Genomic DNA, 14432 nt, shown 5'->3' on the forward strand with positions numbered 1-14432 from the left:
TGCCTGGCAAACAGAAGGTGTATGAAAAAATATTTTTGATTATTCAAAACCATATATTCTCAAAGTCCATGGAATATCTTGCTAGTGATTCCTCTTTGCATATGTGATTTACATTGTAAATATTCAATTATTATTCCCAGAATTCCTTATACCAACGGCTAAATTTTTTTTAAACTTTTTTTTCCATTTTCTGACCTCCTCTGATCGAAGTAACTTGCTAGCATACATTTCCATTTTTAAGGTTTCTGCCTTACTGTTTTCAATTTCTTTTTTCTTTTAGAGAGGGTCTTGCTGTCACCCAGGCTGGGGTACAGTGGCATGAGCAGGGCTCACTACAGTCTCAATTTCTTGGGCTCAAGCAATCCTGCAACCTCAGCCTTCCAAGTAGCTGTAACCCCAAGTGCAGGCTACCACACCTAGCTAATTTTTAAATTTTTTGTAGAGATGGGGTCGCCCTATGCTGCCCAGGCTGGTCTCGAACTCCTGGGCTCAAGCGATCCTCCAGCCTCAGTCTCCCAAAGTGCTGGGATTGGCTGCTCTGCCAATGGAGCAGCCACTCTTTATTGCTTTACCTTCCTAATAAACTTGCTGTCACTTAAAAAAAAAAAAAAAGTTCTGGGATTACATGCATAAGCCACCACACCTGGCCTTGCTTTCAATTTCAATTCTCATTTCTCCAGAAATAAAAATCTTAGCAATGTCTCTCTCACACATACAACCATACATTTTAGTATAAAAAAGTGGAACTGTACTGTCATTCTCTTTCTTCCTCATTTGCAGCGCAGAATAGAAAAAAGCTAGGAAATTAAAACTTGTGCCCAGAGTGAAAGTCTGGCAAGAATGAAAGTAAAAAGAAATGAGAGTAAATGACAAAAGGCTTAAAAGGTAAAACTCAGTTACTGAATAGTACTTTTTTTTTTTTTTTTTTTTTTGAGACGGAGTCTCGATCTGTCACCCAGGCTGGAGTGCAGTGGCCAGATCTCAGCTCACTGCAAGCTCCGCCTCCCGGGTTTATGCCATTCTCCTGCCTCAGCCTCCGATGGAGTCTTACCTCTGTTACCCAGGTTGGAGTGTAATAGCGTGATCTCGGCTCACTGCAACCTCCCAGGTTCAAGCAACTCTCTGGCTTCAGCCTCCCAAATAGCTAGGATTACAGGCGCCCACCACCATGCCCAGCTAATTTTTGTATGTTTAGTAGAGACGGGGTTTCACCATGTTGGCCAGGCTGGTCTCGAACTCCTGACCTCAGGCGATCTGCCTGCCTCAGCCTCCCAAAGTGCTGGGATTACAGACATGAGCCACCACGCCTGGCCTTATTTGCTTGTTTTTAAACAAAACGTGAAAAGACACTGAAAGGCCGGGCGCGGTGGTTCATGCCTGTAATCCCAGCATTTTGGGAGACTGAGGCAGGCAGATCACCTGAGGTTGGGAGTTCAAGACCAGCCTGACCAACATGGAGAAACCCCGTCTCTACTAAAAATACAAAAAAAAAACTAGCCAGGCACAGTGGCCCATGCTTGCAATCCCAGCTACTCCGGAGGCAGAGGCAGGAGAATTGCTTGAACCTGGGAGGCGGACATTGTGGTGAGCCGAGATCGAGCCATTGCACTCCAGCCTGAGCAACAAAAGTGAAACTCCATCTCAAAAAAAAAAAAATTAGAAAAGACACTGAAGGAATTTAATTTGCTATTAGATTTTTTTAAACTTTATTTAACTTTTTAAAAACTTTTAAATTCCCGGGCAAGATGGCCGAATAGGAACAGCTCTGGTCTGCAGCTCCCAGTGAGACCAATGCAGAACACGGGTGATTTCTGCATTTCCAACTGAAGTACCCAATTCATCTCACTGGGACTGGTTATACAGTGGGTGCACCCCACGGAGGGCAAGCAGAAGCAGGATGGGGCATCACCTTACCTGGGAAGTGCAAGGGGTGGGGGAACTCCCTCCCCTAGCCAAGGGAAGCCTTGAGGGATGGTGCTATCCAGCCCAGATACTAGGCTTTTCCCAGAGTCTTCAAAACCCGCAGATCAGGAGATTCCCTCGGGTGCCTACACCACAAGGGCCATTTGGGCAGACATGGAGCTAGCTGCAGGACTTTTTTTTCATACTCCAGTGGCGCCTGGAATGCCAGTGACACAGAACCATTTACTCTCCTAGAAAGGGGGCTGAAGTCAGGGAGCCTAGTGGTCTTGCTCAACAGATCCCACCCCCACGGAGCCCAGCAAGCTAAGATCCACTGGCTTGAAATTCTCACTGCCAGCACAGCAGTCTGAAGTTGACGTGGGACGCTCCACTTCGTGGGGGGAGGGGCGTCCGCTCTTACTGAGGCTTCAGTAGGCGGTTTTCCCCTCACAGTGTAAACAAAACCACCTGGAAGTTTGAGCTGGGCGGAGCCCACCACAACTTGGCAAAGCCCTGTAGCCAGACTGCCTCTCTAGACTCCTCCTTTCTGGGCAGGGCATCTCTGAAAGAAAGGCAGCAGCCCCAGTCAGGGACTTATAGATCAAACTCCCATCTCCCTGGGACAGAGCACCTGGGGAAAGGGGCAGCTGTGGGTGCAGCCTCAGCGGACTTGAACATTCCTGCTTGCTGGCTCTGAAGAGAGCAGTGGAATTCCCAGAGCAGCGCTCGAGCTCTACTAAGGGACAGGCAGCATCCTCAAGAGGGTCCATGACTCCCGTGCCTCCTGACTAGGACACACCTCCCAGCAGGGATCGGCAGACACCTCATACAGGAGAGCTCCGGCTGGCATCTGGCAGGTGCCCCTCTGGGACAAAGCTTCCAGAGGAAGGAGCAGGCAGCAATCTTTGCTGTTCTGCAGCCTCCGCTGGTGATACTCAGGCAAACAGGATCTGGAGTGGACCTCCAGCAAACTCCAGCAGACCTGCAGCAGAGAGGCCTGTTAGAAGGAAACTAACAAACAAAAAGCAATAGCATCAACATTAACAAAAAGGACAATCACGCAAAATCCCCATCTGAGGTTCACCAACATCAAAGACCAAAGGTAGATAAATCCACAAAGATAAGGAAAAGCCAGTGTGAAAAGGCTAAAAATTCCAAAAACCAGAATGTTTTTTCTCCTCCAAAGGACCACAACTCCTCACCAGCAAGAGAACAAAGCTGGACGGAGAATAAGTGTGATGAATTGACAGAAGTAGGCTTCAGAAGGTGGGTTAAAACAAACTCCACTGAGCTAAAGGAGCATGTTCTGACCCAATGCAAGGAACTAAGAACCTTGATAAATGGCTACAGGAACTGCTAACTAGAATAACCAGTTTACAGAAGAACATAAATGACCTGATGGAGCTGAAAAACACAGCACGAGAACTTAGTGAAGCATACACAAGTGTCAATAGCCAAATCGATTAAGTGGAAAAAAGAATATCAGAGATTGAAGATAAACTTAATAAAAATAAAGCGTGACAATAAGATTAGAGAAAACAGAATGAAAAGAAACAAAGTCTCCCAAAAAATATAGGACCATGTGAAAAGACCAAACCTAGTTTGACTGGTGTACCTGAAACTGACGGGGAGAGTGGAACCAAGCTGGAAAACACACTTCAGGATTATTATCCAGGAGAACTTTCCCAACCTAGCAATTCAGGCCAACATTCAAATTCAGGAAATATAGAGAACATCACAAAGATGCTCCCTGAGAACAGCAACCCCAGGACACATAATCGTCAGATTCACCAAGATTAAAATGAAGGAAAAAATGTCAAGGGCAGTCAGAGAGAAAGGTTAGGTTACCCACAAAGGGAAGCCCATCAGACTAACAGTGGATCTCTCTGCAGAAACCCTACATGCCAGAAGAGAGTGTAGACTAACATTCAACATTCTTAAGGAAAAGAATTTTCAACCCAGAATTTCATATCCAGTCAAACTAAGCTTCACAAGTGAAGGAGAAATAAAATCCGTTACAGACAAGCAAATGCTGAGGGATTTTGTCACTACCACGCCTGCCTTACAAGAGCTCCTGAAGGAAGCATTAAATATGGAAAGGAAAAACCGGTACCAGCCACTGCAAAAACATACCAAAATGTAAAGACAACTGACACTATGAAGAAACTGCATCAACTAATGGGCAAAATAACCAGCTAGCATCATAATAACAGGATCAAATTCACACATAACAATATTAACCTTAAATGTAAATGGGCTAAATAGCCCAATTGAAAGACACAGACTGGCAAATTAGATAGAGTCAAGACCCATCAGTGTGCAGTCTTCAGGAGTCACATCTCACATGCAAAGACACAGAAAGGCTATAAAGGGATGGAGGGAGATTTACCAAGCTAATGGAAAGCAAAAAAAAAAAAGGGGGCTGCAATCGTAATCTCTGATAAAACAGACTTTAAATCAAGAAAGATGAAAAAAGACAAAGAAGGGCATTACATAATGGTAAAGGGATCAATGCAACAAGAAGAGCTAACTATCCTAAATATATATGCACCCAATACAGGAGCACCTAGATTCATAATGCAAGTTCTTAGAAACCTACAAAGAGACTTAGACTTCCACATAATAACAGTGGGAGACTTTAACAACCCACTGTCAATATTAGGTCAACAAGACAGAAAATTAACAAGGATATTCAGGACTTGAACTCAGCTGTGGACCAAGCGGACCTAAAAGACATCTATAGAACTCCCTACCCAAATCAACAGAATATACATTCTTCTTAGTAACACAATGCACTTACCCTAAAATTGACCACATAATTGGAAGTAAAACATTCCTCAGCAAATGCAAAAGAATGGAAATCATAACAGTCTGTCAGACCACACTGCAATCAAATTAGAACTCAGGATTAAGAAACTCACCTCAAAACTGCACAACTACATGGAAACTGAACAACCTGCTCCTCAATGACTACTGGGTAAATAACAAAATTAGGGCAGAAATAAATAAGTTATTTGAAACCAATGAGAACAAAGACGTAACGTACCACAATCTCTGGGACACAGCTAAAGTAGTGTTTAGAGGGAAATTTATAGCACTAAATGCCCACGAGAAAGCAGGAAAGATCTAAAATCGACACCCTAACATCACAATTAAAAGAACTAGAGAAGCAAGAGCAAACAAATTCAAAACCTAGCAGAAGACAAGAAATAACTAAGATCAGAGCAGAACTGAAGGAGATAGAGACATGAAAAATTCTTAAAAAAAAAAAAAAAATCAATGAATCCAGGAGCTAGTTCTTCGAAAAGATTAACAAAATAGATAGACCACTAGACAGACTAATAAAGAAGAAAAGAGGGAAGAATCAAATAGACACAATAAAGGATCACCACTGATCCCACAGAAATACAAACTACCATGAGAGAACACTATAAACACCTCCACGCAAATAAGCTAGAAAATCTAGAAGAAATGGATAAATTCCTGGACATATATGCCCTCCCAAGATTAAACCAAGTAGAATTCAAATCCCTGAATAGGCCAATAACAAGTTCTGAAATTGAGGCAGTAATATGCTACCAACCAAAAAAAGCCCAGGACCAGAGAGATTCACAGCTGAATTCTACCAGAGGTACAAAGAGGAGGTGGTACCATTCCTTCTGAAACTATTCCAAACAACAGAAAAAGAGGGACTCCTCCCTAACTCATTTTTTGAGGCCAGCATCATCCTAACACAAAAACCTGGCAGAGACACAACAAAAAAAGAAAATTTCAGGCCAATATCCCTGATAAACATTGATGCGAAAATCCTCAATAAAATACTGGCAAACCGAATCCAGCAGCACATTAAAAAGCTTATTCATCACAATTAAGTCAGCTTCATCCCTGGGATGCAGGGCTGGTTCAACATATGCAAATCAATTAACGTAATCCATCACATAAACAGAACCAGTGACAAAAACCGCATGATTATCTCAATAGATGCAGAAAAGGCCTTCGACAAAATTCAACATCCCCTCATGCTAAAAACTCTCAATAAACTAGGTATTGATGAAACATATCTCAAAATAATAAGAGCTATTTATGACAAACCCACAACCAATACCATTCCCTTTGAAAACCGGCACAAGACAAGGATGCCGTCTCTCACCTCTCCTATTCAATATAGTATTGGAAGGTCTGGCCAGGGCAATCAGGCAAGAGAAAGAAATAAAGGTATTCAAATAGGAAGAGGGGAAGTCAAATTATCTCTGTTTGCAGATGACATGATTGTATATTTAGAAAACCCCATCGTCTCAGCCCAAAAACCCCTTATGGTGATAAGCAACTTCAGTAAAGTCTCAGGATACAAAATCAATGGACAAAAATCACAAGCATTCCCATACACCAATAATAGACAGAGAGCCAAATCATGAGTGAATTCCCATTCACAATTGTTTTACAAAGAGAATAAAATACCTAGGAATACAACTTACAATGGATGTGAAGGACCTCTTCAAGGAGAACTACAAACCACTGCTCAAGGAAATAAGAGAGGACACAAACAAATGGAAAAACATTCCACGCTCATAGATAGGAAAAATCAATATCATGAAAATGGCCATACTGCCCAAAGTAATTTATAGATTCAATGCTATTCCCATCAAGCTACCATTGACTTTCTTCACAGAATTAGAAAAAACTGCCTTAAATTTAATATGGAACCAAAAAAGAGCCCATATAGCCAAGACAATCCTAAGCAAATAGAACAAAGCTTGAGGCATCACACTACCTGACTTCAAACTATACTACAAGGCTACAGTAACCAAAATGGCATGGTACTGGTACCAAAACAGATATATAGACCAAAATATAGAACACAGCCCTCAGAAATACCACCATACATCTACAGCCATCTGATCTTTGACAAATCTGACAAAAACAAGCAATGGGAAAAGGATTCCCTATTTAATAAATGGTGTTGGGAAAACTGGCTAGCCATATGCAAAAAACTGAAACTGGACCCCTTCCTTACACCTTATACAAAAATTAACTCAAGATGGATTAAAGATTTAATCATAAGACCTAAAATCATAAAAACGCTAGAAGAAAACATACGCAGTACCATTCAGGACAGAGGCATGGGCAAAGACTTCATGACTAAAATACCAAAAGCAGTGGTAACAAAAGTCAAAATTGACAAATGAGATCTAATTAAACTAAAGAGCTTCTGCACAGCAAAAGAAACTATCATCCAAGTAAACAGGCAACCTACAAAATGGGAGAAAATTTTTGCAATCTACCCATCGGACAAAGGGCTAATATCCAGAATCTACAAAGAACTCAAACAAATTTACAGAAAAAAAAAACAAGAAAAACCATCAAAAAGTGGGTGAAGGATATGAACAGACACTTTTCAAAAGAAGATATTTATGCAGCCAATAAACATATGAAAAAAAGCTCATCATCACTGGTCATTAGAGAAATGCAAATCAAGACCACAATGAGATACCATCTCACACCAGTTAGAATAGTGATCATTAAAAAGTCAGGAAACAAGAGATGTTGGAGAGGATATGGAGAAATAGGAATGCTTTTACACTGTTAATGGGAGTGTAAATTAGTCCAACCACTGTGGAAGACAGTGTGGCGATTCCTCAAGGATCTAGAACCAGAAATACCATTTGACCCAGCAATCCCATTACTGGGTATATACCCAAAGGATTATAAATCATTCTGCCATAAAGACACATGGAGACGTATGTTTAATGCAGCACTATTCACAATAGCAAAGACTGGGAACTAACTGAAATGCCCATCAATGATTGACTGGATAAAGAAAATGTGGCACATATACACTAAGGGATACTATGCAGCCCTAAAAAAAGAATGAGTTCATGTCCTTTGCAGGGACATGGATGAAGCTGGAAACCATCATTCTCAGCAAGCTAACACATGAACAGGAAACCAAACACCGCATGTTCTAACTTGTAAGTGGGAGTTGAACAATGAGAACACATGGGCACAGGGAGGGGAACATCACACACCAGGGGTCGGTGGGGTGGGAGGCAAGGGGAGGGATAGCACTAGGAGAAATACCTAATGTAGATGACGGGCTGATGGGTGCAGCAAACCACCATGGCACGTGTATACCTATGTAACAAACCTGCACATTCTGCACATGTATCCCAGAACTTAAAGTATAACAAAAAAAAAAAAAAAGAAATTTTTATGAAAAAGAAAACTTTAAACTTTACTTGTGCATAAATCTTGAATGCACAGCTTGATAAATTTTACTTTCCTTTTTTTTTTTTTTTTTGAGACAGTGTGTCATTCTGTCACCCAGGCTGGAGCACAGTGGTGCCATCTGAGCTCACTGCAACCTCTGCCACCTGGGTTCAAGAAATTCTCCTACCTCAGCTTTACGAGTAGGTGGGATTCAGGTATCCACCACCACATTTGGCTAAGTTTTGTATTTTTAGTAGAGATGGCATTTCACCATGTTAAACAGGCTAGTCTTGAACTCCTCACCTAAAGTGATCCACCCGCCTCAGCCTCCCAAAATGCTGGGATTACAAGCGTGAGCCACCAACCCCGGCCTCAATGAATGTTTATACCTACAGTCACCCCTCAGTATCCTCAAGAATTGATTCCAGGTTCCACACAGATACCAACATCCATAGATGTTCAAGTCCTTTATGTAAAATAGTGCAATATCTGCATATACCCTGTGCACATCCTCCCAAATAGCATAAATCATCTCTAGATTACTTATAATACTTAATACAATGTAAATGCTATATGAACAGTAATCCTGTATTATTTTCATTATTTTTTATTTTTGTATTGTTTATTTTTTTCTGAATATTTTCTATTAATGACTGGTTGAATCCCCAGATCCGAAACCCACTGATATGGAGAGCCAACTGTATATATATCCATGTAACTACCATCTAGATGAAGATACAGACCTAAAGTGAGATTTGAAAAGTTTTATTGAAAAAGAAAAAAGCCAAGAGAGTAAGTACTACTGCTCCTCTAAACCAAAAGGCTTTTATCTACTTAAATTTTATTTTCATACCTCAAATTCATCTTGAGTACTTTGAACATTGCACCATCTGGCAACAGGTTCAGGAACCACTTCCCAATCTTCACACACTTGTTTAAGGATATTCACAAATGTTGACTTCCCTGCAGCTGTTGTGAGGAAAGATAAAATTGAGGAAGAAAAGTTGTCAGGAAAAAAAGATGTTAAATAGTCATTAGCTTTTGCAAGATTTACAATAGTGAGCAACACAAAAAACCCAAAACATTCAATTTTCTCAACTTTATATTTCTTTAAAAGAAAATTAAAAGGCCCCCCTGCCCAATTTCATTAAGCACATTTGTTTTTTATTATGTTTAGTTTAACAATACATTATATTTAGTAGTAGGGACAGTCTTGACCTAGAAGTAATACTCCTAATGGCCACCACACCCTTTATATCTGAAGTCACCAAATGTGGTTGTATCAGACATCTCTGGTTAGCATAATGTTCTCTCTCTTTCCTTGTGTGTGTGCACACACACACACACAGATGAACATATAAATAACTTCATATACTTATAAGCAAAGCTTCCTCTTCCTTATAAATTAGATCCATGGAGAGTAGAAAGAACTTACCTTTGGCTTGCAGAACTATATTTAAATCTAGGACATTAGACAGGGCAATAGAAAGGAAGAAAAACCTGTAAGAACTCTAAAGAATAATACACAGAGAAAAAAAAGGAGTGAGGCAGTAAATAAGAAGGTGACACAGAGAGACAGTTCAGAAGAAAAACACAAAGTAAATTGGATCCAGAGGAGAGGAGAAAAACGTTTAAAGATAAACTGGATGACAATTAGATTTAATCATGGGAAAAACACTGGCCACCAAAATTTAGTATGGAGAGCATAAGCTTAGGGACTGTATGGCATTTAAAAGAATGTTAAGTGGAAGTGGAAGCATATAGAAAGAACACCTCACATTCACTAAGCTAGATGGAAGAGGGAAAGGAGAACATGATATTCAGAAAGAGCACTCAAGGAACAAATCAAAAAATTAGGCATCCACCAGAGTCGGAAAGCACTTAAGGCTAGAGCATTCAACTTTCTTCTGACACTGCTTACAAGCAGAAAAATTCATGTGGTCATACTTAAAAAGTCTAAGAGTAAAAACGGTTACATTTAGTTGAACCAGAGTAATAACAGTTAGCTAGAGCTGCCAATCAGACTAACACGTCTAGTTCCTTAACTTTTTGGGGGGAAGTGGGAGCTAGAAAATAAGCTAATTATTAAATTAATTTTCTATGAAGGCAAAGGAGAAAAAGAACCAAAGACACTGATATTAATACTTTTAAAAGTCATGGAAACTAACAGAATTCCTAATGCCAAGCAGGCGTTATAATGCTGAAAGTCATTCTGAACAGACTACTAAAATGAGAAGCAGGTAAGTCCTCCATCCATCTAACATAAGGGAACATTTGAATACACAGAACATAAGAAGATGGGTTATATAAATATAAAACTAAAACGACCAAGTTCAAATTCTAGGAAGAATAGAGGAATTGCAAAATAGTTTACGCACAGCTTAACAATTTGTGCATTTATTGCTTATTTGGATCTGACAAATAAGGTGAAGAGGACATGAGCAAAAGTGCAAGACCAATAATAAACAGTAACTAACACAGTCTCAGTGTCAGGGAGACGAAAAATAGCAAGGAACATGCTCCATCTAAACACCAATTGCTGTCATACAGAAATGCAGGCCTGGTGTTAACAGATCTTCAGATTTTTCAAAAGCCAATAATTTAACTGTTTATGGGAAATCTCAAAATGTTTTCAAGTTAGCAACAAATTTAATTTATTTTTCTTTAGACACAGGGTCTCACTCTGTACCCCAGGCTGTAGGGCAGTGGCACAACCACAGCTCGTGGCAGCCTCAAACTATAGGTCTCAAGAGATCCTCCAACTCAGCCTCCTGAGTAGCTAGGACTAAAGGTGCATGCTACCACAACTGGTCTTTTTTTTTTTTTTTTTTTTTTTTGAGAGAGTCTCACTCTCATCTAGGCTGGAGTGCAGTGGTGCCATCTCAGTTCACTGCAACTTCTGCCTCCCAGACTCAAGCGATCCTCCCACATCAGCATCAGCCTCCTGAGTAGCTGGACCTATAAGTGTGATTCACCGAGCCTGGCCTAATTTTTTTTTTTTTTTTTTTTTCTTAGAGACTAGTTCTCTCTATGTTGCCATGCTGGTCTCCGACTCTTGGACTCAAGCAATCCTCCCCCCTCAGCTTCCCAAAGGACGGGGATTACAAGCCTGAGCCACTGGGCACTAAAATTTTTTTTCAACCTGTGCAGGCCAATATTGTGCAATTGCGGCTATCAGTTTGCAACTCCTTTCAGTGTAGGTAAAGGCGAAATCAATGAAGAATTTTAAGCAGGGGATAACACATGAGATTTGCATACAAAAAGACCGCTGCAGAAGTAGTTAAGAGAAACTGGAGATGGGATGAAATATTAGGAAATTATTTCAGCTGCTGAGAAGATTAAAGATGCTTTGAGGAAAGATTTCTAAATATGATGCTACCTAACTGGATTAGAGAGAGGGAAAGTGGATGAAGGTATTGTGGTATTGATCCGAGGGGTTATTCATTCAACTTTACTTTTTTGTTTTCCTTTTTGTGTTTTTAACAGAGTCTTGCTCTGTCACCCAGGCTGGAGTGCAGTAGTGTGAGCATGGCTCACTGTGGCCTTGACCTTTGGGCTCAAGCAATCCTCCTGCCTTAGCCTCCTGAGTAGCTGGGACCACAGGCACACCAGCACATGCAGCTAATTTTTTAATTTTTTTTTGGAGATGAGTTCTCACTATGTTGCCCAGGCTGGTCTCAAACTCCTGGATTCAAGTGATCCTCTTGCCTAAGTCTCCCAAAATCCTGGGATTACAAGTATAAGCCACCATGCCCTGCCTCAAATTTACTTTTCAGATGGCTTTGTTCAGCCACTTTCTCCTGTCTTTATATATGGTCTTCTTTATTCAGTAAGCAACTGTCAGGGGTTCCATACTAGTAAACATGCACCGTCAAATAACTTACATTGCTAAGTATATTATATGGTCTTTCTACTGGTGCCTTAATTATGGAGCAATGAAATAAGAAGTCCTCTTTGAGAATGTATTTTTTTCTATTGATTTGAATACTAAGCATCTGCCTGCCTTGTCTTTTTCAAGAAGGTACAGTGCTTTGAATGTGGTAAGAATTTTTAAAAATTTGCTGTATGCATGAATGACCAGCACCCAACCTGGAGCTAAAAAAATTAAAAAAAAAAAAAAAATCTATCAAAACAGGAAGTTTCAGGGGTAGGTTTCCTGAGGTTGGAAATACAGAAGAATCGGACGTTGGTGTGTATCTTGCAAAACGACAGGCATGGCCTAGTCTGCACCCCATCTGAGTTAACAGAAACGTTAGTGGTCTTCGAATCATAATCCAGTGTTTACTTGGATGTGGAGTAAGGGGTGAGGAATTGCATGCTATTAAGATCATAAAAGACCTCTTTCCTTGTACTCGAATGTTTCGAGTTTCGTTAATAATATAGCTAAAATAATGTTTCGGTAATAACATAGCTAAAAAACTGTAAACAACCCAGAGGTCCACAACTAGAAAATCGATAAACGATGGTACATCCATGCAATGGAATACTACTCAGCAATAAAAAAAAAAAAAAAAAAAAAAAAAAAAAACTACAGACACAAGTAACATGAATGAATTTCAAAAGCATTATGCTAAATGAAAGACGCCAGACACAAAAGGCGATATAGCCTATGATTCCATTTATATGGCATTCTGGAAAAGGCAACACTTGCAGGGATAGAAATCAAATCAGTGGGTGCCAGGGAATAGGAAGGGTGGAGGGGGCTGACTACAAAGGAGCAGGTAGGAACTTTCTGAGGTGATGAAAATGTTCTGTATTTCGATCGTGGTGATAGTAAAACGCATAATGTTTGTCAAACCTCATAAAAGAGTACACCTAAAAAGGGTGAATTTAATGTAAGTTACACCTCAAGAAATCTGATACCCTTCCCCCGCTTCCCTTTGCGAGTTCCCAACAAAGAGGGCGCAGAGGCTCAAAGCGCGCCTCACAGAGACCGCAGGCCTGGCGCCCAGTCTGACTCGGGGGACCGCAGTCACCCCGTGGCGCGGGAGGGAAGGGAAGGAAGCTCTGGGTGGGAAAGGAAGCCGAGGGCGCGTCCACACGGCCAGGCTGGAGGGAAAGCCCTCACCGAGGAGCTGCACAGAGATGCGGCGAAGGGAAGCTTCAGCCACTGCCACGACACCCCAGCCTTGCGTGCCACATTTCTGGAGGCTCCTTACCGATGTTCCCTTCGATGGAGATTTTCTTGATGCGGGTCCCCTCAGAGCTGGCTGAGAGAGACGGGCAGCTTCTCTTGGGCGGGGTGGCCATTCCTTAGTCTTGTGGCGGCCCAGAGCGCGTCCAGCAGGGAGGGCTGGGAGGCGGCCACAGGTGCGCGCACTGGAGCTCGCGGCGCAGCCGAGGCAGATCCCGACCTGCCCCGTCGGCTAGTGAGCTCACCTGGCCGCCGGCGGGTGTCGGGGTTTGACTTTGGCGCGCGGAGGCAGCTGAGGACAGGGGCGGGCCTGTGGCGTGGCCCCGCCCTCCTCAACCCACCGATCTCTGGTTGCCCCTCGGCCCTAGCCCGCCTCCAGCGCGAGTCCCCGCGTGCGCGCTTCGCACGCCACGTCACGTGGAGGCCGGGGCGGGGCCGCGCGTGTGGCGGAAGGCCTGTACCCTCGCAGCCAGGCGCCCGGGCTGGGCGCTGGAAGAGGTTCCGGAGTCGGGTGGGGAGGAAGGGTGGACGCCAGAGGCCTGAGGGCATTGGAGGACAGAGGGCGTCATCTGCAGTGGGCCGTGCCAGGCTTTGGAAAACCCTCCTCTCCAGTGGGCCTGCTGGAGATGAACAAACGCGTCTGGACAGAACTGGATAGACTTAAAGCTTTGAACTCATCAGGGGAGAAGGCACTGTGTGGTAGGAAAATCAAATGGATTTACCCTGGCTTCTCAGCCTAGAGGAAGACCATGAAGCGAAGTGCCGCCCTCGGGAATCGTACTGCCCACTTAGAGAGCCAGGCTCTCTTCCTCTATGTGTTTTTCATTAATTAAGTCTAGTGGTGGAGATACTGTCATTAGCCCATTTACCTACTAGTGGGAAAACAGGCACTGGGAGGCTGCTTGTTCCAAGTGTCAAAGTCAATAAGTGAAACTGGGATGGGAATTTAGGTAGTCAGATGCCACCCACGGGAAGCCTTTCCAGATCTCCCATACCGCTTTCCATTTGATTTGGATGCACGACCATGCTGTATAGAAGTTAGCACGTTGGGTAGGTAGGTTTCTCTTCGGCTGTTAGCCTGCCTAACACCTGGCACATAGGTAACAAAATGTACTGTATGTTGAATTTTTGAATGCCTACTTATATGCCATGTACTCTGCTGGGACAAACGCAGTGTAGGATTTGTCCC

At 42.3% G+C, this 14432-nt stretch overlaps 1 protein-coding gene across 2 annotated transcripts in view; it reads right to left on the reverse strand.

Moving 5' to 3' along the window:
- DCK (deoxycytidine kinase) overlaps positions 1–13756 on the reverse strand; it is a 31166-nt gene extending 17410 nt beyond the window's left edge. Inside the window, exons 1-2 of one of the 2 annotated variants that reach the window (XM_025385264.1) lie at positions 13269–13756; positions 8963–9078 (exon numbers count right to left, since the gene is read on the reverse strand). In XM_025385264.1, coding sequence (XP_025241049.1) covers positions 8963–9078; positions 13269–13359 — 207 coding nt within the window. In that variant the 5' untranslated portion in view covers positions 13360–13756. The remainder of the gene's footprint in view (positions 1–8962; positions 9079–13268) is intronic. The other variant, XM_025385265.1, reaches the window with a different exon arrangement.
- Positions 13757–14432: the final 676 nt, after the last annotated feature.

Source organism: Theropithecus gelada, chromosome 5, assembly GCF_003255815.1.
Source record: "Theropithecus gelada isolate Dixy chromosome 5, Tgel_1.0, whole genome shotgun sequence".
Lineage (NCBI taxonomy): Eukaryota > Metazoa > Chordata > Mammalia > Primates > Cercopithecidae > Theropithecus > Theropithecus gelada.